This window comes from Lutra lutra, chromosome 8 (assembly GCF_902655055.1).
Source record: "Lutra lutra chromosome 8, mLutLut1.2, whole genome shotgun sequence".
NCBI classification, from domain to species: domain Eukaryota; kingdom Metazoa; phylum Chordata; class Mammalia; order Carnivora; family Mustelidae; genus Lutra; species Lutra lutra.
Genome location: NC_062285.1, coordinates 138,928,046 through 138,947,215, shown reverse-complemented (window position 1 = coordinate 138,947,215; position 19,170 = coordinate 138,928,046). Strand labels below are relative to the sequence as shown.

Here is a 19,170-nt window from a genome sequence, read left to right as displayed (position 1 = left end):
GCGCCCCAACTTCCTTATAATTTGCAGCCCCCTGATAAATACCTGAGACAGCAGAGTATGACACTCTCAAGGAATTCGCTACCATCTTAATACTTTGCTAGAGGCAAAAAGCAACTTTAGCTGGACAACTGCCAGATCGTCTCGATCCTTTAAGTCTTAGAAACACATGAATATCCATTTGGAAATTCCGTTACCTCTACTCCTCTCCCAACTTAAAAGTACATAATCCATCGCTCCTCAGGACCCCAGTACAACTCCTTCTGCCCACGGGTCCTGCCCTGTGCTTTAATAAAAACACCCTCTTGCCCTGAAAACACCTGAAGAATTCTTGACCATTCACTCCTGGCCCACATCACATCACACAACCTTTTTGTGAATGCTAAACAGCTAGGGGTGCCTGGGTGGCTCAGTTGGTTGTGTCTGCCTTCCGCTCAGGTCATGGTCCCGGAGTCCTGGGATCGAGCCCCACATTGGGCTCCCTGCTCAGCGTGGAGGCAGCTTCTTGCTCTGCCTCTGCCTCTCTCTCAAATAAATAAAATCATTTTTAAAAAATGCTGCTCAGGGGCGCCTGGGTGGCTCAGTGGGTTTTAAAGCCTCTGCCTTCGGCTCAGGTCATGATCCCAGGGTCCTGGGATCGAGCCCCGCATCGGGCTCTCTGATCCAGGGGGAGCCTGCTTCCTCCCCTCTCTGTCTGCCTCTCTGCCTACTTGGGATCTCTGTCTGTGAAATAAATAAATAAAATCTTTTAAAAAAATAATTAAAAATAAAAATAAAAATGCTACTCCGCTAAATTCAGTTAAAAAGGTGAACACCAAAGCCATTTTTTTTTTTTTTTTTTTGCAATGATAACACTCATATAAAGTTCAATGGGGGGTTGCCTGGGTGGCTCAGTGGGTTAAAGCCTCTGCTTTCAGCTCAGGTCATGATCCCAGGATACTGGGATGGAGCCCCACGTAGGGCTCTCTGCTCAGCGGGGAGCCTGCTTCCTCCTCTCTCTCTGCCTGCCTCTCTGCCTACTTGTGATCTCTGTCAAATAAAAAAATAAATGAATAAATAAATACTTAAAAAAAAAGTTCAATGGGCACAGCACAAAGGGACCAAGGTTTTTACTAAAGTAAAAACCCCAAAGGCCAGAAGTGTACTTGGAACTGGATGTGGTTAATAATTTCATCCAAACAGGGGCGCCTGGGTGGCTCAGTGGGTTAAGCCGCTGCCTTCGGCTCAGGTCGTGATCTCAGGGTCCTGGGATCGAGTCCCGCATCGGGCTCTCTGCTCAGTGAGACGCCTGCTTCCCTCTCTCTCTCTCTCTGCCTTCCTCTCCGTCTACTTGTGATCTCTCTCTGTCAAATAAATAAATAAAATCTTTAAAAATAATAATAATAATTTCATCCAAACAAGCTGAAAATTACAGCAATTGAATTAGAAATCGTAGTTGTCAAAATTCACATTTTTTCATAATTAGAGTAACTGAAGTACAAAACGTCCGTGACAAAGCTGGTGGCGGATACATAGAAGTATTTTACCGCGGCAGGAACTTTTTCCCTGTGCCCTCACCAAGTGTGCTTTGGAAGTGTGAACCGTCGCACACCGTTACATGTCCCGGCGGGATTGAACAAGTCCCCGGAACCACTGAATTTTATCCAAACACAACTTAAAACTTTTAATCAAGGTATTCAGAAATGAAAGCACCAAAAAAAAAAAAAAAAAAAAAAAAAAAATCAGCCTTCGCGCTTTTTAGCAACGGTTGCAAAGTTGCAAACACGACAGTGAAACGCGGGACACCTTGAAAAAACAGAACGTCCGAAGCCTGGTTTTCGAAATTCTGCTAACTGCACTTAGAAATGCCTCCGCAACACTTCCACGGACAAGAACCACCGCGGGCTTCACTGAATAAACGTACGCGCTGAATCCAAACGCACATTAATTAAGAAGAGCCACGACTCTGCAGCTCCTAAATCTGGTGGATCATTCAGAAGAATCAAAGATCCCCTCCCACCCCCGGGGTCTGCGAGGCGTCAAAGGCGAGTCCACGCCGTGAACAGCGCACTCTCCAGGCCTCCGGTCCCTTTTCCGGACGGTGCGTGGACTCTCTTCCGTTTCCGACCGCGTGGACGCCGCACAACCTGGCTCCCGGCATCCCCCGGGACAGCCGCGGGCGCGAGGGAGGAAACACCGCCCCCAGCCGGCGCGCGTGCGCACAGGCCAGCAGCGCCAAGCCCCCAACGCGCCGCACGCCCGCGCACCCCCCGCGCAGGCCCGCGCGTTCCCGCATCACGCATCGCGCACGCGCCCCTCGGCCGGCCGGGCCTCCGGGCTCCCGGTCCGGCTCCGGGAAGTTGGCTCCCGGCGGCCCGCGCGAGCCGGCGCCGGGCGGGCGGTGGGCGGGGGCCGCGGGGAGCTCGGGAGGAGGGCGGGGCGCGCGCGGGCGGGCCGAGTCGGAGGGCCGGGCCCGCGGGCTGCTGCGGAGTGGGACTCGGCGCTGGCGCTACCGCCATGGACGCCGACGCGGGGTCGGAGAACCCAGAGAACGGGGAGCGCCGCGACCCGAACCGGACTGCAGAGGAGGACGCCCGGGCCGAGTTCGCGGCGCTGCACGGCCCGGCGCTGCGCGCGTCGGGAGTCCCTGAGCGGTACTGGGGCCGCCTCCTGCACAAGCTGGAGCACGAGGTGCGGGCGGGCGAGGCGCCGGCCGGGAGGACCGGGGCGCAGAGCGGGGCCGGGGGAGCCGGGGCGCGGGGTGCGCGGACCCTTCTCCCGGGAAGGGCGTGGCTGCGGGCGGGCCGCTGGCCGAGAGCCGCCGGGGCGCGGCGCGGGGAGGCCGGGCCAGGGGCGCTGCGGGGCGGCCGGTGGACCCTGGGACGACTGGCGCGCACGGGGCTGGGAGGGTGTCCGGGGCGGGAGGGGAGCGAGCGCCTTGCCGGGCGGCAGAAGCCTCGGCCGCGGAGCGCAGGCCGGGGTGCGACGCGCCGGGGTCGTGGCCGTGTTGGGACGCGGCGGGAGAAACGCGCGGGGGGTGGCTGTGAAGAGCGCCCGTGCCCTGGTGACCGACTTAGACGTCGCCTCCTCGGCGATTTAGGAGCTTCTAGACTTTGGGGCCCCGGTTCTGCCAGTGTCTGGGGCTGGCCGGGCTGTGTGTGCGGCTCCCCTGGTGTGGGGACCTATCCTGAGTTCTCCACACGTCTGCGTCCAGCAGCTTTGTCATCCCCATTATGCGGTTGAAAAAACTGAATCACAGGAAGAGAAAGTGTCTCCCAAAGCCTGTCAGACTTGGGAACCTGTCCCTCGCTCTCAGTCACTGCCACCTTCAGGGAGAGCAGATGTCCCGAGAGTTTGTGTGGCTTTAACTGTTCGGGTCACAGAATTCTTTCTTGTCTCATCATTTGATTTGATCCCCGGTCACCCTCATTTTTGCAGATGAAAGAAAACAGATTGTGGAAATCTAAAGAAAAAGGTTCTCATGCTTCTAGATTCTCTGCCCTTTTGTGGGGACGGCTCCCTTCTGCCCACCAGCCTTCTCTAGCTGGGCCTCCAGGGGGGTGCCCCATGGATACTGGCCAATGAGCAGGCCCTGGCTTGGGGTCATTTGCCCAGCTGCTGAAGCCAGAGCACATACACAGTTCTGTTAGGGAGGCCTTCTTAGCTGAAACAAGGCTCTTCTTGGGTGGGGGGCTGTCTTGGGGGCCTAGACAGACTGGGGCAGGCGATGAAGTGGAGCCCCAGAGCCAGGAAGAAGTAGTCACCCCAGCCCAGCCTCCCCACAGAGCCCACCTTCTCATCCAGGTTTTCTGTGTTAAATCAGGGTTCTCCAGGTAACTCTCTTGACTCTCTTGCTCCAAACCCACCGTTGCTTTAAAAAAAAAAAAAAAAAAAAAAGACCGTGTCAGTGGCACTCAGTATGTCCCTAGCTCTTGAGAATCTCCTTCCCGTATGGCTCGCCCTCCACTCCACCAGTGTTTCCTGAGCCCTTGGCTCTGATCCCAGGCATATGCTGGGAACCTCCCCCAGTTTGTTAGGATAAGAAGAAGGTCCTCATTCTGGGTGAAAGGCACAGGATGTGGGAACCCCCCGGGATAGCCAGCCTCTGGGCAGTAAACCCTCATTCGGGCACCACTGGTCCGTCTGAGCTGGAGTCTCCTGGAAAGCCCGATGGTGGAATAGGGCCCCAGCTCCCATAGTCTTAGAGGGGACCGGTTGGGGAGGCCTGAGACGAGCATCAGCCGGCACCAGCGCATGGAGGGCAGTCACCAGAGGGCAGCGTCCCCTCTGCCTTGGCTGCTGTAGCTCTACAGGGGGCAGCCAGTATTTTTCCATGACCCTCCTTTGCCGTGAGGGGTTATGGGCCGAGCTGTGAGTCATCACTTTACCCAAAACCTGCATCCATTGTTCTCAGTGAAACCTGCCACTCTCCTCTGGGCCCAGGTGTGGGGGAGGGCACCTGCCAACAGGAATGGGGTACCTCCACCTCCCTGCAAGGCCATCGACCCTGGTGCCTTGCCTCAAATCAGTTGGAAAGGATGGGGAGCGTTTTAAGATAAATTCCAACTCTCCCAGCAGGAACTTCCCAGCTAAAGCCATTCCCCTTCGATACCTCTTAGGGGCTTTTCCTCCAGGGAGGGATTGTGGTCCCCCTCATTTCACAGCATGGGGGGGAGGCAGGCCCTCTGTCCCCAGGGCCTTAGGCTACCTCACTGTGTGCCCCCTCCCTCCCATATGATTTGGGGACAAGGACTGGGGATTTGGGTTCTAGATTGAAACCCAGAGTGAATTCCAGTCCTCTCAGCAGCTCCGAACTGGAGGGAAGGTAGCACCCCAGCCCCCCGCCCCCGGTTCTGACTGCTCAGGGATCCTGGCTTGAGGCAGCTCCCCTAGTCTTCGAAGGGCCCTGGCGTGCTCCACCGGTTCCACAGCCTTCCCTGCCCTCAGCTTCTGTACCCCAGCCTGGAGTCCTTGCGGGTCCTTGCACCACCGCCCCCAGCCACGTGTTCAGATCTTCCCCGCTGTGCCGCTCAGCTCCCGTCAAGCCCCAGCACCGGGGACCTTGAGCCTCCCACCTTGCTCCGCCGTCGGCGGCTCCCTGGGCAAGATGGTGAGTGGTTCGGCCTCACAGGCTGGAGCCCGGCACGGAGAAGCAGTGTGTGCCTGAGTGGGGAGCTGGTTTGCATCTGCGTGAAGCTTCTGTCAGGGTCCTGAGAAGTGGGTTTCGGGGAACTGGCTTTTGTTGAGTCCCTGCTTGTACCACGGACTGTCGGTGCACTGTTTGTTGATTGAACACTCAGCTCTCCTGGAAGGCCGAGGATGCTTCTTCCCCAGGGAGAGGCTGCTCTCAGCCTCAGAATGGTGGTGGCGTGCTCACAGGGCATGGGCCGAGCTTAGTGTCCTCCAAGCCTGTGATGTCTGTTTATCATTTCATCCTTCCCACAACCCTGGGAAGTCGGTGCTGCTGTTCCCATTGTATGGATGGGGAGACTGAGGCACGGCGTGGTTCAGTGACTTGTTCAAGGCCCCACGGCCTGGCTCCAGCATCTGTCCTAAGGCCCCTTGCCAAGTGGCGGCAGACACACAGTGCAGGAGTGTGGCTCGGGGAGGCAGGCCGGCTAGGCTTCGTGTGCGTGTGGTTGGCAAGGAAACTCAAGGACCAAGGTCCTTATCTTTCTGACCCAGACCCTCAGGAGACCAGCCCAGAGCACACGCTGTACAGGCCCGAACCGCTTCTCGGCAGGGCTGGCACGGTGGCTGTGGGAGGTTCTCAGCCGCATGTTTTCCTTCTGGGGCGCCTCTGCCGTCCTGCTGGAGGACTGGAGTGAGATCCCCGGCCCCGCCAAGATCCCAGCTCTCAGATTCACCTCTGGCCTGGCCTCACGTGCCTGCAGCCCACGTCTGAGCACACCCAGGACAGGAGACCCTGGTTAAGTCGCAGTTCTGGCTGATCTCCAGGAGCCTCAGTCTCCCCACCCGGAAGATGGGTGTTTGGGTAATAAACAGGACCTGCATCCCCGAGGAGCTGGGTTGGTCCTTGAGGCCAGGGTGTGGCACTCTGTGAGGCGGGGGTTCTGGCCTGGGGAGCCCGCCAACACCTGCTCGTGGCCCCAGGTTTTCGATGCCGGGGAGATGTTCGGGATAATGCAAGTGCAGGAAGTGGAGGAGGAGAGTGAGGGCGAGGAGGCCCGGGAAGCTCGGAAGAGGCAGCCCAACCCTGGCGGCGAGCTCTGCTACAAGGTCATCGTGACCAGCGAGAACGGGCTCCAGGCGGCCGACCCCAACAGGTAGGAGCTACAGGTCCGTGGTCCGTGGTCTGTGGTCTGTGCCGTGGTCCTCAGCGTGGGCCTCTCTGGAGAGAAGCAGCCATGGCAGGCGCTCGTGTTTGCCGTGTCCCGGGTGCTCGTGGCCACCCACTCGTGGCCGGGCCCCGTGGTCAGGTCGGCCCCGACCGCTGCTGACGTTCCCGTGTGAGTCATGTTTCAGACAGACCTGAGCGCAGCCTCCCCAGCACCTCCCCACCACCAGGAGGGTCCCACAGCGGAGGGGTGATGTGTGCCGATTTGGCCAGTGAGACGGGAAGGACTTCCCCAAAGTCACAGCTGGCCGAGAGCCGGGGTGTGGAATGCCAGGCAGCCTAACTCTCGAGCCCGGACTGTTTGGAGGACCTTCCCCCGGGCCCGCTGAATCCCAGTCTCAGGGGAGCCCAGGAATTGTAACAGGTTCTCCCAGGGCTTTATGCCCAGGCTATGAGCAGTGTGGTCTCCTTGATTCCTTGGGAGGACACCAGGGCCCAGAGCAGGCCTGGCGTGGCCCTGGGCCTCGGTGTATATGGGGCACAGCTAAGACTGGACCCTGGGATTCCTGCCTCCAGCCACGACAGGCCTGCAGGCTCGTCCGCCAGACTTCGTTGGACCCTTGGAGAGGACACTTGCCGGCCTCTCGGGGTCCCCAGGCCCCTGTGTCCATAGCTCTTCGGGGAAGAGTCTGGCCGGCCTCCTCTTCTGCAGAGCAGCCTGTGAGGGGTGGGAGTGGTCACTCAGGGAATGACAGCAGCCGGTCCCCTCCACCTGCGGACTGTCTGACTCAGAAACTCGCATGCTCACCGTTCACATTCAGCTCAGTGCACCTGCTCTGGGGCCTGGGCCCCAAAGCGACCTCCAGGAGCTCACTGCCCCTCCACACCCTTGAGCGCACACCTCCACCAGGCAGGCACGGGAGGGGACACGAGCAGAGTCCTGCCTTTGGTCTCAGCTCTTCCCACTCCACAGCCCTCCCCGCTCCCGGGCCTTTCTCCCTGCAGAGCTCTGAGTCTCCCCTGATTGCCAGACTCCAGCTTCATCCTCTCCCTGCTCCTGCTGTGTACGGCACAGTACTCCCAAGCATTGTCCCACCTTGAAGCGTGGCTTCCCGTGGTCAGAACGTCTGAGCACAAGCACTTGCTTTGCGTGCGCAGACGCACAGTCCTAGAAGCCCAGTGGAACAGGTGCTGTCAGTTTTGCCCCCAGCCCAAGAGCTAGAGCCTTTGCCGTCACCCTGCTGTCCCCCCTTCCGGGGGAAGGGAGGTGAGCGTGGCTTTGCCCAGCAGGCAGACCACACCCCTGGGTGCCAAAGCTTCCCGTTCCCGCAGGGCTCTGGAGGGTGTCCCAGAAGCCCTGCCCTGAGGGGCGGGAGGGCAGGTGTGGCCCTGGGCCTGCCGTGGGAATGCCTGCCTGGTCCTCTGCGATGGCCCCACCCCTGGGCTCTTCTTCTTGCTGTGCCCGCCGGAGCCCCTTCGCATGCCTCCTCGCCACTGGCTTCCTGATGTGTGTGGCATTTGCTTTTCCTGAGCGCCCGCACCTGAGGTGGCAGGGTGGGGGGGCGCGGCCGGTCCGGCTGGTGCAATGCAGCTGAAGGCGCTCACCGCGACAGCGATCCATGGGCACGATCAGCGAGAACACAGGGACTTGGTACAGGCAGCAGGTTGTGTGTTCTGTCTCCTCTGATTCTCACACCGGCCCCACAGGAGGTGTGGACCCCGTTGGTGTTTGCAGAAACTGGTGGAGGGCGTGGAAGCTCGCCAGGCCACAGCTGCAGGCCTTTCCCCTCTCCTCCCCCTCGTCTCCCAGGCAGACCCCCCCTGCCGGCCCTCACCCCTGCCCTCGGCTGTGCCCGCAGCATCTTCCTCATCGACCACGCCTGGACGTGCCGCGTGGAGCACGCACGCCAGCAGCTGCGGCAGGTGCCCGGGCTGCTGCTCCGCATGGCCAACCTGATGGGCATCGGGTTCCACGGCGAGCTGCCCAGCGCCGAGGCCGAGGACCTGGTGCTGGAGGAAATGTGGCGGTTCAACCAGACCTACCAGCTGGCACACGGGGTGAGCAGGGACAGCCCAGGGGAGCCAGGACCCAGCCCCAGGGGCCTCTGCCCCAGAAGTGAGCAGACTCTCCTCCCAGGGCCTCCCTTCTTCCCCATAGCTCCCTCATGGCCCTGTTACTCAGCCCCCGGCCACCCGGTTCTCAGGGCCCTTGAGCTCACAGGACACGACCTTCTCAGACCTCTAGACGTGGGCCCCATGACTTGGTTCCTGTGGCCCAGTGCCGTCGGGTTCTGTCATCCCCTGAAAGCCCTCAGGGTTTGCTCACGTCCAAAGAGTCCTGTCCCTTGAGCACACGTCCTCGGTGTCCATCACCACCTTTCCTGCCAGCCTCCCTAGACCCACCCTCATGCTCTAGCCCCTCACCATTTTTAATGTTTCTCATGGTCTCAGACGTCACTTCCTCCAGGAAGTGCCCCTCGCCCTCTCCCTGCCACACACACCCATGTAGCCGGTAGGCTGTGTGTCTTCGTCCAGGCTCTCGTACCCGGTTAAGGGGCTTGGGTGCGTGGTAGGTGCTCCAGGATCCGGGAGTTGGGGGCATGGGCCGGTGGGAGGGTGCCTGACAGAAGGGGCAGCGGCCGGACCAGTGGACACGGTTTCTGTGTGTGCTCTGCCTGCAGACGGCTGAGGAAAAGGTGCCGGTGTGGTACATCATGGACGAGTTCGGCTCGCGCATCCAGCACTCTGACACGCCCAGCTTTGCCACAGCGCCCTTCTTCTACATGCCCCAGCAGGTGGCCTACACGCTGCTGTGGCCCCTGCGGGACCTGGACACAGGCGGTAAGTGCCACACCCGCCCACCCCAAAGGACGGGCCCAGGGCCTGCTTTCCCACTGCCCCCTGATGGGCCACGTGTCTCGATGCAGAGGAGGTGACCCGGGACTTTGCCTACGGGGAGGCCGACCCTCTGATCCGGAAGTGCATGCTGCTGCCCTGGGTCCCCGCCGACCTGCTGGACTTGAGCTCTTCCACGCCCGAGCCGCCTGACGAGCACTACCAGGTGTGACCGACCGTCTGCCCCTGACCTCAGGGCCTGGTGGCTTCTGGAACGTTCTTTGGCCACCAAATGCTACTGAGCGCCAGCTGGCTGCCATGTGAGGGAGTGAAGCGTTTGTGAACATTCGAGAGACCAGGAGCTCCGAGCTCAGGCAGTGAGCAGGAGCCGCCTGCGGCCACCCAGCCCAAGCGCCAGGGCCCGAGGCCAGGGACCGTGCTGTCTGAGGGTCGGATCTAGGTGCTGGTGGTCAGTGCTGCTCTCTTCGTTTTCGGGGACTCCTTACCAGGACTGGCGGGGGGTGGGGAGGGGCATGGTGTGCGCCGCAAGGCTTGGTTACAAATCCCAACTCCGTACTGTTTCTTCTTCCCCGTGGACGTGAAGACTCTGTTCGAGCATCACACGGCGACTTCTCTGGCACAGAGGCCAGAGCGAGTCCCACCATCATCGGTGCCACTGTTACCCGCACCAGCGGCACTTTTCATCTGTAGCAGCCTCTTGGGCAAATCAGGGCGCCAGGGTTTGGGAGGCCCTGGGCCAGGGAAGAAGTGGAGCCTCTAGGAACATGGCCACTAAGAGACCAGGCAGGGCTGGATAGGGAACACCCTCCCCTGCCTTCTGGTCTCCTGCCACCGCCTCCTGTTGGCTGCTCGCAGTTTGGAACCAGACCACGAGCAAGCCTGCAGTTGGCACCCGTGGGCGTGTGTGATTCTAGCCCTCGCGGCGTAAGGGCATGAGGTCCTGTTTCTGTCAGTCTTTACTGAGGATGAGGAAACAGGCATAGAAAGGTTAGGTAACCTGCCAAAGGTCGCACAGCTCATAGGAGAGCTGGGGTACAACCCCCAGGGCCCTGTGATCGCCCGTGGGCAGAGGCTACAAGACTTGCCCCACTGTGAAATCTGCCTGCCCACGCGGGCACATCACACATTCACTGAGGGCCCCAGCGGTTGATCAGAGGAGCAGCCCGGTTAGCTCGAGCGAGAATGGGAAGCACCGTGGGGTGTCAGCCGGTCTGCGGGTGCTGTGGTTAGGGAGAGGCTGGGCCGTCGTGGTGGGACTTCCTGGCACCTTTCCTGGGAATTCCATGTAAGCCGGTAGTGGTTGGACTATCCACACGGGAAGCTGCGTGGTCACTTGTCTTGAGTCCACGGTGTGTTTCAGAGCCCCATAGAGTAGTGGTACCTGTAGGTGCTTAGTAAATGAGTGCGTGCGGAGGAGGAAGCCTTTGGAGTGGCTTAGGGCCCGAGGCTTCCTGATCTTGGGTGGCTCCAGCAGGCGGGGCAGGGCGGGGCTGACCCTGGGTGTCCTACCAGAGGTGGAACTCGAGGAGGTGGAACTCGAGTTGCCAGAGCATCCTGGTCGCTTGTCCCCATCTGACTATCCAGCTTGGGCCTGTGCTCTGGGCCCTGGGGGTCGCTGGTATGAGTTCGGGATCACGGGATACACAGCACACGTTTATCATCCCACACGCTTTCTGTGGACAGGAGGGTGGGATTTGGACTCGGAGCCCCTCCCGAAGCGTGGCCAGGCTGTCGGGCAGCCACGTCAGTGAGGTTTTGCTGGGGCCAAGGATCGGCTTCCGCCTGGTGGTGCTGGGGTGGCACTGGCCATGTCGCGGGAGGCCTCAGCTCTAACTCCCAAGGGCCTTTTGGCCAGGCTGCTGAGTGTCCCAGGACATGATGGCCGGCTTGTCTTAGAGCCCAGGAGCTGAGAGTGAGCTGCGGGGCCTTCCCCGTATGTGTCTCTGTTCCCCGTCTCTATGCCCGAGGGAGCAGCCCCTTCGGCCCCACCCACACCCACCGGGAGATGAATTCCTTCCGCCTCCCAGAGGGAGTGTCGCAGTCTGGGTGTGTTTTAAACCATCACAGGGCATATGTTGGAACCGCACTCTGGCAGTCCGCTAGCATCAGGCACCGCCCCCCACCTCCCCGCCAGGCAGGCTTAACACCTTCCCAGCTGCACGCAGTTCGGAGCGAGCGGAGTGCTGAGATTTTGAAGATTTTGAAGTGTTTACGTTTTTCTTTGACACAAATGGGTCGCTTGGCCCTTGAGGGGCCTTGAGCCCCAGAGTCCTGGGGTGAGGGTGGTCCGAGGGCTCTGGCTGCTGCTGGGCCTGTCGGAAGGCTGTACCTGTGGTCCGGGGTGCCCCCTCATATGCCAGGATGGGGGGGTGGCGTGTGTTCCCTCGCTCCTGTCTTGGAGGTCTGTTTCTACCTTCAGTGCTTTTTTTCTAGGCCATTTTGGAGGAGAACAAGGAGAAGCTGCCGCTCGCCATCAGCCCGGTGGCCTATCCCTGTGACCACATCTTCAAGTGCGTAGCACCCCCTCAGCTCCTGATGAGCCTCCCCGCCCCCCCCCCCAACGAGCCCCCCCCCCCCCCGGCTCCGAGAGCAGCGCCTGGTACAGGAGGGCGCTCAGAAAGCCTGCCGCATCCTGGTGGCACGGCAGTGGCAGGAGCCCAGGGCAGAGACCTAGGATCACAGAGAGAATGCTGTGAAAGTGACGGGGCGGTGGGGTGTTCCTCTGGTCCTGGGTGAAAACAGCCAGGCCTGCCCCAGGAGTCGGGGAGCCTGAGCCAACCGTGAAGGCGTGGGGCGCCTAGCGGAGGCGGCCAGGCTGCCGGGAAGGGCGGTGTGCGGCGCCAGCAGGTGTGGGCTGGCAGGTGAGGCAAGGCCTGGCAGGCCGGACGCCAGGTGGAAGCAGACACCCCGTAGCACTGGTGAGAGGTGGGTGTGCCGTGCTCCCCACTGGATGTGGCACAGGCCCAGAGGCGGGTCCCAGCCTGGCTTCTGCCTCCATGGGAGTCCCTCCCTCTGGCTACTACCCAATCCTGGTCCAGCCAGAAATGGGCAGCCCAGCCCACTGCCCCTTCCCTGAGGCCAGCCCAGGGGTCCTTTCTGGTGCCCAGGCCCACTACCCAGTGTTCGTCCATCCTCGGGGTCACAGGCCCCACTGAGGCCACTTAGTCTTGGCCTCCTGCTCCCGGTCCTGCCGCAGGCTCCAGCCACAGACCGAGGGCTTCATGCCAGCCTTGCCCCTGGCAGTCACCTCACCTCTTCCTCTGGACTGCTGTTCCAGGCAGGGCCCCCCTCTTGTCTTCTTCTGCCTCTGTACCGCCCCCCCCTGAGCTCCTGGGCTCTGTCCTCATCTCTCCCCGGGGCCAGTGGGGGCCGGGCCAGGCCAGCAGCAGTGAGTACTGGTGTGGAACAGGGCCTTGCCCAGGGCAAGTGTCTTGGCTACACACACCCCCACAGGCCCCTGGACTCCAGCTGCCTTCTTGGCCAGTGGTGCTCAGTGTGTGAGTGGGAGGCTGGTTGTGTCTGTCCTTCTGGTTCCATGTGGGAGGCAGGCTCGCACCTGTTAGACACTCAGATTATCCCATGCCACCCCAGTGACAAGAGTGAGTTGGGCTGTGATCCCATCTTAGTGACAGGGATGCTGGGGTCAGAAGGATCCTCGTCGCCCCACCCTGCAGGCGAGCAGAGAGAGTGGGGCCGGCACTGCTTGTCTGGCCTCAGGGCCCGAGCCCATACATCCACCCCCTCCTCCTCCATGCCAGCCCAGGCTGGGCAGCGCCCGAGTCCCCGGGGCGCAGGGGGCATGGCCGGCTCAGCCCGACTCCACCCGCAGGGTCTACACAGACATCCAACAGGTGCTCAGGCACCTGACGCACCCGCGCTTCACCTTTGCCCAGAGCGAGGCGGACGCGGACATCCTCTACAACTTCTCCCACTTCAAGGACTATAGGTGAGCACCCCCCCTGCCAGGCCCAGGGTTGGGGGACGCCCCCAGAGCCCCTGCCACCCCTGAGCCGCGTGCATGTGCCTTGGCCCCACAGGAGGCTCAGCCAGGAGAGGCCCAACGTGCTGCTGAACCAGTTTCCCTGCGAGAACCTACTGACGGTGAAGGACTGCCTGGCCTCCATCGCACGCCGGGCCGGGGGCCCCGAGGGCCCGGCGTGGCTGCCCCGCACCTTCAACCTGCGCACCGAGCTGCCGCAGTTTGTGAGCTGCTTCCAGCAGCGGGAGAGGCGGTGAGGGCCCCCGTCACTCCTGCACCCCCCACCCCCCAGCCTCACCCCACCCAGCTCGCACCCGCTGCGTGCTGGCCGTGGCACTGAGAGCTGTCGGCACGGGGCACGGCCGGGACCACAGCCACGGACATCTCTGTGTCTTGGCTCGAGCAAGTTCTTCCTCAGTCCGTGAGGTCAGCCCCTGACGGCCCCGCTGTGACAGCTCCCACTGCTCCCTGGGAGGGGTTGGGTGTCCCTCTCTGAAGGCGACCGTGGTCCCTAGAAGGTGGGTGCAGGGCACAGCCTAGCCGAACCCATGTGCTCTCAGGGGCCAGGACAACCACTGGATCTGCAAGCCCTGGAACCTGGCCCGCAGCCTGGACACCCACGTCACCAGGAGCCTGCACAGTATCGTCCGGCACCGGGAGAGCAGCCCCAAGGTGAGGCCATGCGGTGGCGGGGACCCAGGCGGGGCCACTCGGCTCCTGGTGTCTCTGAAGCCCAGACCCTGCTCCTTCCAGTGCCCTGGCCAGCGGGGGTGGGGAGGAGGAAGCCCTTGTCCAGAGCTGTCCCAGGTGTGTCTGACCTCAGAGTCCCCACTCGCTGCAGCACTCGAGACCACCCAGCAGGAGGGAGGCAGCCAAGCCAGCGAGCCCCGAGACGAGGGTGCTGTAGTGACACGGAGCCCGTCGGGGTCGGTATCGGGGTGGGGGGATGGGGGAACGGTTATGGGTCGAGGAAAGCGTGCCAGTGGGATGACGGCTGAGCAGGATTCCAGGCAGCGGACGAGGAGTCGGGATTGCAGTGGAGAACTCGTATGTGGTTGTCAAAACCTGAAAACTGGTGGGACCTTTTCCTCAGCTAAAGTGAAGGTGAAGATTCAGAACTTGCCACAGCCTAGACAGGGTTTGAAAAGACAGAGAGGAAGGAGCCAGGTGCAGGGCACAGGGCTCCTGAGGCCAGAGCAGGAGTGTGCCTGTTTCTCTAAGATGTGGTGACCGTGTTCGGATGTCCCACAGGTGTGAGCCCGTCGCCAGTGAGGACAGATGCCGATGGGGCGATGTTGGGGTACCTCTGGGCCCAGGTGAAGGAAGAGCCGGCCGCAACCCTGCGTCTGTGTTCTCTAGGTCGTGTCCAAGTACATCGAAAGCCCAGTGTTGTTCCTTCGAGAAGACGTGGGGCTGGTCAAGTTCGACATCCGCTACGTCGTGCTTCTGCGCTCGGTGAAGCCCCTGAAGCTGTTTGTCTATGACGTGTTCTGGCTGCGCTTCTCCAACCGGTAACCGAGAAGCCTCTCGGTTGGGGGTTGGGGGGTGGGCGACGGGGCCCCCTTTATCAGGGTCGGAAAGCCGGTCCTGGAGCTCTTTCTCTGCCACGCACCTGGTGGGCGGCCCAGCTGAGCCCAGATCTGTCCGCCCGCGGGAGTTCTCGCCCCGCCTGCATCAGCCACGGGTGGGGACCTGGATGGCGCTTGTCACTGTCAAACGGGCACCAAGCGGTGCAGGTCGCGAGGACGTTCATAGGCCGTCCGGGTGTCTTCACAGACAAGCTCTGAGGGGCTGCGGGGCACCCCTTCACTCTATGGGGGGACAGGCATCCAGCGGGGTCTCTCGGAGCACTGTCCCTGCTGGGACGCGGCCGTGCTCAGGACCCTCCTGTGTCTGTGCGCTCCTCCTGCAGGCCCTTCGCGCTCGACGACCTGGACGACTACGAGAAGCATTTCACTGTCATGAACTATGACCCGGAAGTGTTGCTGAAGCAGGTGGGTTCACTTGGACTCAGGCCAGACCCAGACCCCACACCCCTCGGCCTGTCTTCTGGGCAGACTGTGCAGACCAGCTGCCTTCCGGTACCCGTGTCAATCTCGAAGCAGTAGCCTCCCCACGTCCTGTGGCAGGTCTGAGCAGGGCAGGTCTCAGCTGGAGGCACAGACTGCCTTCCGTCTGGCACCCCCCGAGCACGGGGACCGGTGAGGGTGGGACGGCACAGGGGTGCAAGTCACATGGCCCCCGTGCAGGCTGCTGCTGCTGGACTGTGACCCTGCCTGGATCCTGAATCCATGCTGTCCCCCATGCTGTCTGGGCACTTTGGGCGAAGGGTCATCAGGGCAGAGCTCCTTCCGAGGTGAGGGCCTCAGACCCTGGCTGGCCAGCAGTGCCCCTGGGACAGGTAGGCTCAGCCCGGGCAGAGGCACAGCCAGCTGTGGGTGGAGGAGAGAAAGGCTGCCTCACACATCGTCCCAGAAGTTGTTGGTGGCTGTTTCAGGGCAACCGGAAGTAGGGCTCACCCTCCCCACCCCCTCACCCACGCTGCTCCCCCCAAGGCCTGCCCGTGGCCCTCTTGGTGGCCGCTCTCCGAATGTGGTAATTACCCGTTCCAGGCGTGTTTCGATTCTTTTCAGCATGAGTATATCCCAATACTATTCAGATGATGATTCTGCATATGTATGTAAGGTTTTACGTGAATGCTGTCCTGTTGAGCAAACCTTTCTATGGTTTTATTCTTTTCTGAGCATCACGTGTGTACATTCGTCATTGTTCTTTTTATAAAGTTGTTTTTTGTTTTTTGTTTTGTTTTTAGTTTGCTAGAGACACAGCGAGAGAGGGAACACAAGCAGGGGGAGTGGGAGAGGGAGAAGCAGCCTCCCTGCTAAGCAGAGAGCCAGATGTGGGGCTCGATCCCAGGACCCTAGGATCATGACCTGAGCTGAAGGCAGACGCTTATGGACTGAGCCCCCCAGGCACCCCAAGATTTGTCATTATTGTTAAACGGGGCTGGGGGCGTTCTTGTCCTGGGATGTTCTTGTTATTCACCTGTTCGTAGACATTCAGGTCATTTCGGGTTTTCGCCATTACTACACATGCTGCACCGAACACTCCTGGGGACGCCTCGCTGTGCCCGTGTCTTAGCAGCCCTCAAGGGTGGACGGCGGCCTCAGAGCGCCCGTGCCCTTGCTCACGCCCAGCTCCGCCGCTGCTGCCTGTCCTGGGCTGTGTTGCAGGCGGGTCCCTGGGACGCTGCGCCACCCGCAGGGCCCTGGGACGTGGTTGGAAGTTGTCTCTCAGAGAACGGAGTGCCTCCCTCCAGCACCCCAAGGGTCGTGTTTTCCTGGAAGCTCCTGGGTAGGGGGATGTGTCGCCAACAGGATGTGAGCATCAGGCTTCCGCAGGGAGCGCGTCCTGGCTCATCCTTTGAGGAAGGCACCGAGCTCGCTGCCGGCTCGCACCCGTGTGTGTTGGATGAAGGCTTGGCTTGAGAGGCCTTGCCGTGCTCAGGTGCTTGTTGCTGGTGCTGAGCGGTGAGCTCAGGCCTGGGTCCAGCCTCTGCCTCTGGCGCACTGTTCTGAGACCCACGTGGTGCTGTGTCTGTCCAGCCTCCCAGTAGCCCCACCGATAGCGTTCCAGGCAAGGGGCACTGTCCCATTTCACAGATGATGATGCTGAGCCGGACAAGTAAATCTGCTTGTCTTGAGTCAAAGAGTAAGATCCGGAGCTCAGACTCCAGCTCCTGCCTCCCGTCTGTGCCCAGGTGCGGGGGTGCTGGTAGGCTGCGGGCGCTGACCTGTGGCCCCAGCGAGTGCCAGAGCCCCACACGAAGGCAAGGCAGGCTTCCCCACTCCCTGCCCCGAGGTAGCCCCAGGCAGAGTGTGATGGGCCGCGTGTCTGTCGCAGGTGCACTACGATGAGTTCATCCCTGAGTTTGAGAAGCAGTACCCGGAATTTCCCTGGAAGAGCGTCCAGGTGAGTCCTGGGCAGAGCTGCAGAGGCCAGGCCTTCCCTTGTGGGCGGGCGTGGGCTGGGTGAGGGTCTTGGCCTCCTCGGGATGGTCCTGCTCCTCCCACGCCGGGCCTCACGGGGTGTTCTGGAGGAGACTCGGAGCACGGTTGGGACCGCCCGCTGGCAGTAGGCCCTACCTGGTCCCAGAAATGGCAGACGGGCACAGCCAGAGATCCAGGTTGGTCCCCGCAGGCGTGCACCTCTGTGCAGAGGTGACTGGGAACTCGGGGGCAGTAGCCAGGCAGCTTAGCAGTCGTCAGACGCCAGAAGCAGGTGTCGGAGAAGGCGGTGGCAGCCAGGGGTGCAGACATGAGGCTGGAGGAGGAGGGATCCTGGGCTTTGGGGCCACAGCTCAGGTAGAGGCAGGGAGGCGCACAAGGAGCTTCTCGGGGGCTGGGGGTGGTCCCGGCCTCAGACCCGTGCAGCCCCCAGCCCGGCCTCCCCATCCTCCAGGCTGAGATCTTCCAGGCCTTCACGGAGCTGTTCCAAGTGGCGTGTGCCAAGCCACCACCCCTGGGCCTCTGCGACTATCCCTCATCCCGGGCTGTGTATGCCGTCGACCTCATGCTCAAGTGGGATGACCGTCCAGATGGTGAGGGGGCGCCCCCGCCCCATAATCCAAACCACGCCCCCCTCCGCTTAACCCAAAGCCGATCATCCAGCCCTCCCCTGCCCCCGGGCACAGAGACAGATCTGAGATGGTGTCTGCCTCGGGTCCACTAGAGATCTGGGGCGGGGGTGGGGGCACACCGTTAGGGGGCAGCCTTCAGGTCAGGACAGAGCGCGAGGGGGAAGGGCAGCGGGCCGCGGCGGAGCCAGGGGGGAGCTCGTGCCCTGTGTTTTTGTGCCGTCAGGGACGCGAGTGATGCAGCCGCAGATCCTGGAGGTAAACTTCAACCCAGACTGTGAGCGGGCCTGCAGGTACCACCCGGGCTTCTTCAACGACGTCTTCAGCACCCTGTACCTGGATGAGCCCAGCCACTGCCACGTCACCCGCCTAGTCTAGGTGCTCGTGGCTCCGTGCTGCCTGCCGGCCCCTTCCAGCCTCAGCAGGCAGAGCTGCTTCCGCGGGCCCCTCCCCTCCTTCCCCGGCACAGCCTCGTCTTGGAGCTGTCATCCCCGTGTCACCTCTGGGGGCTCAGGGTCCTCTTCCCTCCGAGGTCAGGAGCAGGGCCAGGCACGGTGTCCCCAGGGCTGAATCCCAGGCCCCTGTCCGTGCTCCCCTCACCGCCATCCGTGCTCAGCTGAGGGCTTTTTCTGGAGGGTCTGGTTCCTGGGCTGCTGTTTCCCAGGGGGTTAGCGGCTGTGGGTTCTGGGGAGCACGAGGTTTCCCCAGCAACACCTGCGGAGCCCACATACGAACGGGGAGCTGGGTGGGCTGCTTCTCCAGGGGGCCTGCTCGTGTATCGTGACTCCGCTGGGGCGGGGTGTCCCCACCCCTGCCCCCCAGAACAGCTGGGATCCTGCTCCCCGGACCACACCTTCTTGGTTCCCACTCTCGACCAAACCTTTCCCAGTAAGCTTCCCGTGAAGTTCCCTGCCGGGAGGGCCGCAGCCTTGGGCTGCTGTTGCCTTTCCACGTGGCAAGAGCAGGCTGTCCTCCTCTGACCCCGGCATACCCGGCTGCCCGCCGGGCACGGCAGAGCTGTCCCCCTCGCCTGCCGTCGGCTGGGGCCTTGGACAAGTGTGGGCGGCAGGGCCCAGCAGCAGACGGCCAAGGAAGATGATTCCAGGGAGAACTTGATGTTACTGTCAGGTGCCACCTTCCACCCGAGTCTAGCATCAAAATGTTGGATTTTTGTTAGTTTTTCATTTATGGGAGGAAAATATAAAGATTCTTATTATTTCTGTAACTTTGTTTCTGAAATTTGGAGTCAGATGCTGGTGTGTTTTGTGTAGCCCCAGTGGCCCCAGGCCCAGCTGACAGTGGGGTGGGGGGAGAGTTTGACCCCCACTCCTTCGGGGGTGGGGGTGGGGCACGGAGCTTCATTCACTGTGAAGCCAAGAAACAAAACTGGGCTGGGCTGGGCTGTGCCTCCCATCCGTGTGTCCA

The 19,170-nt window shown here is 61.5% G+C and overlaps 1 protein-coding gene across 1 annotated transcript; it reads left to right on the top strand.

Annotated features, from left to right (window-relative positions):
• The first annotated feature begins 1,826 nt into the window (after positions 1 to 1,826).
• Positions 1,827 to 18,970, top strand: TTLL12 (tubulin tyrosine ligase like 12). The gene is given in 19 exon segments (XM_047743353.1): positions 1,827 to 1,895; positions 1,898 to 1,948; positions 1,951 to 2,056; positions 2,059 to 2,087; positions 2,090 to 2,150; positions 2,153 to 2,667; positions 6,091 to 6,263; positions 8,134 to 8,332; positions 8,956 to 9,115; positions 9,202 to 9,335; positions 11,564 to 11,640; positions 12,960 to 13,076; positions 13,168 to 13,362; positions 13,670 to 13,781; positions 14,469 to 14,620; positions 15,022 to 15,103; positions 17,013 to 17,081; positions 17,571 to 17,709; positions 17,972 to 18,970. Coding segments are annotated over 19 exon segments (2,577 nt in total). The 5' UTR covers positions 1,827 to 1,841; the 3' UTR covers positions 18,124 to 18,970.
• Positions 18,971 to 19,170: the final 200 nt, after the last annotated feature.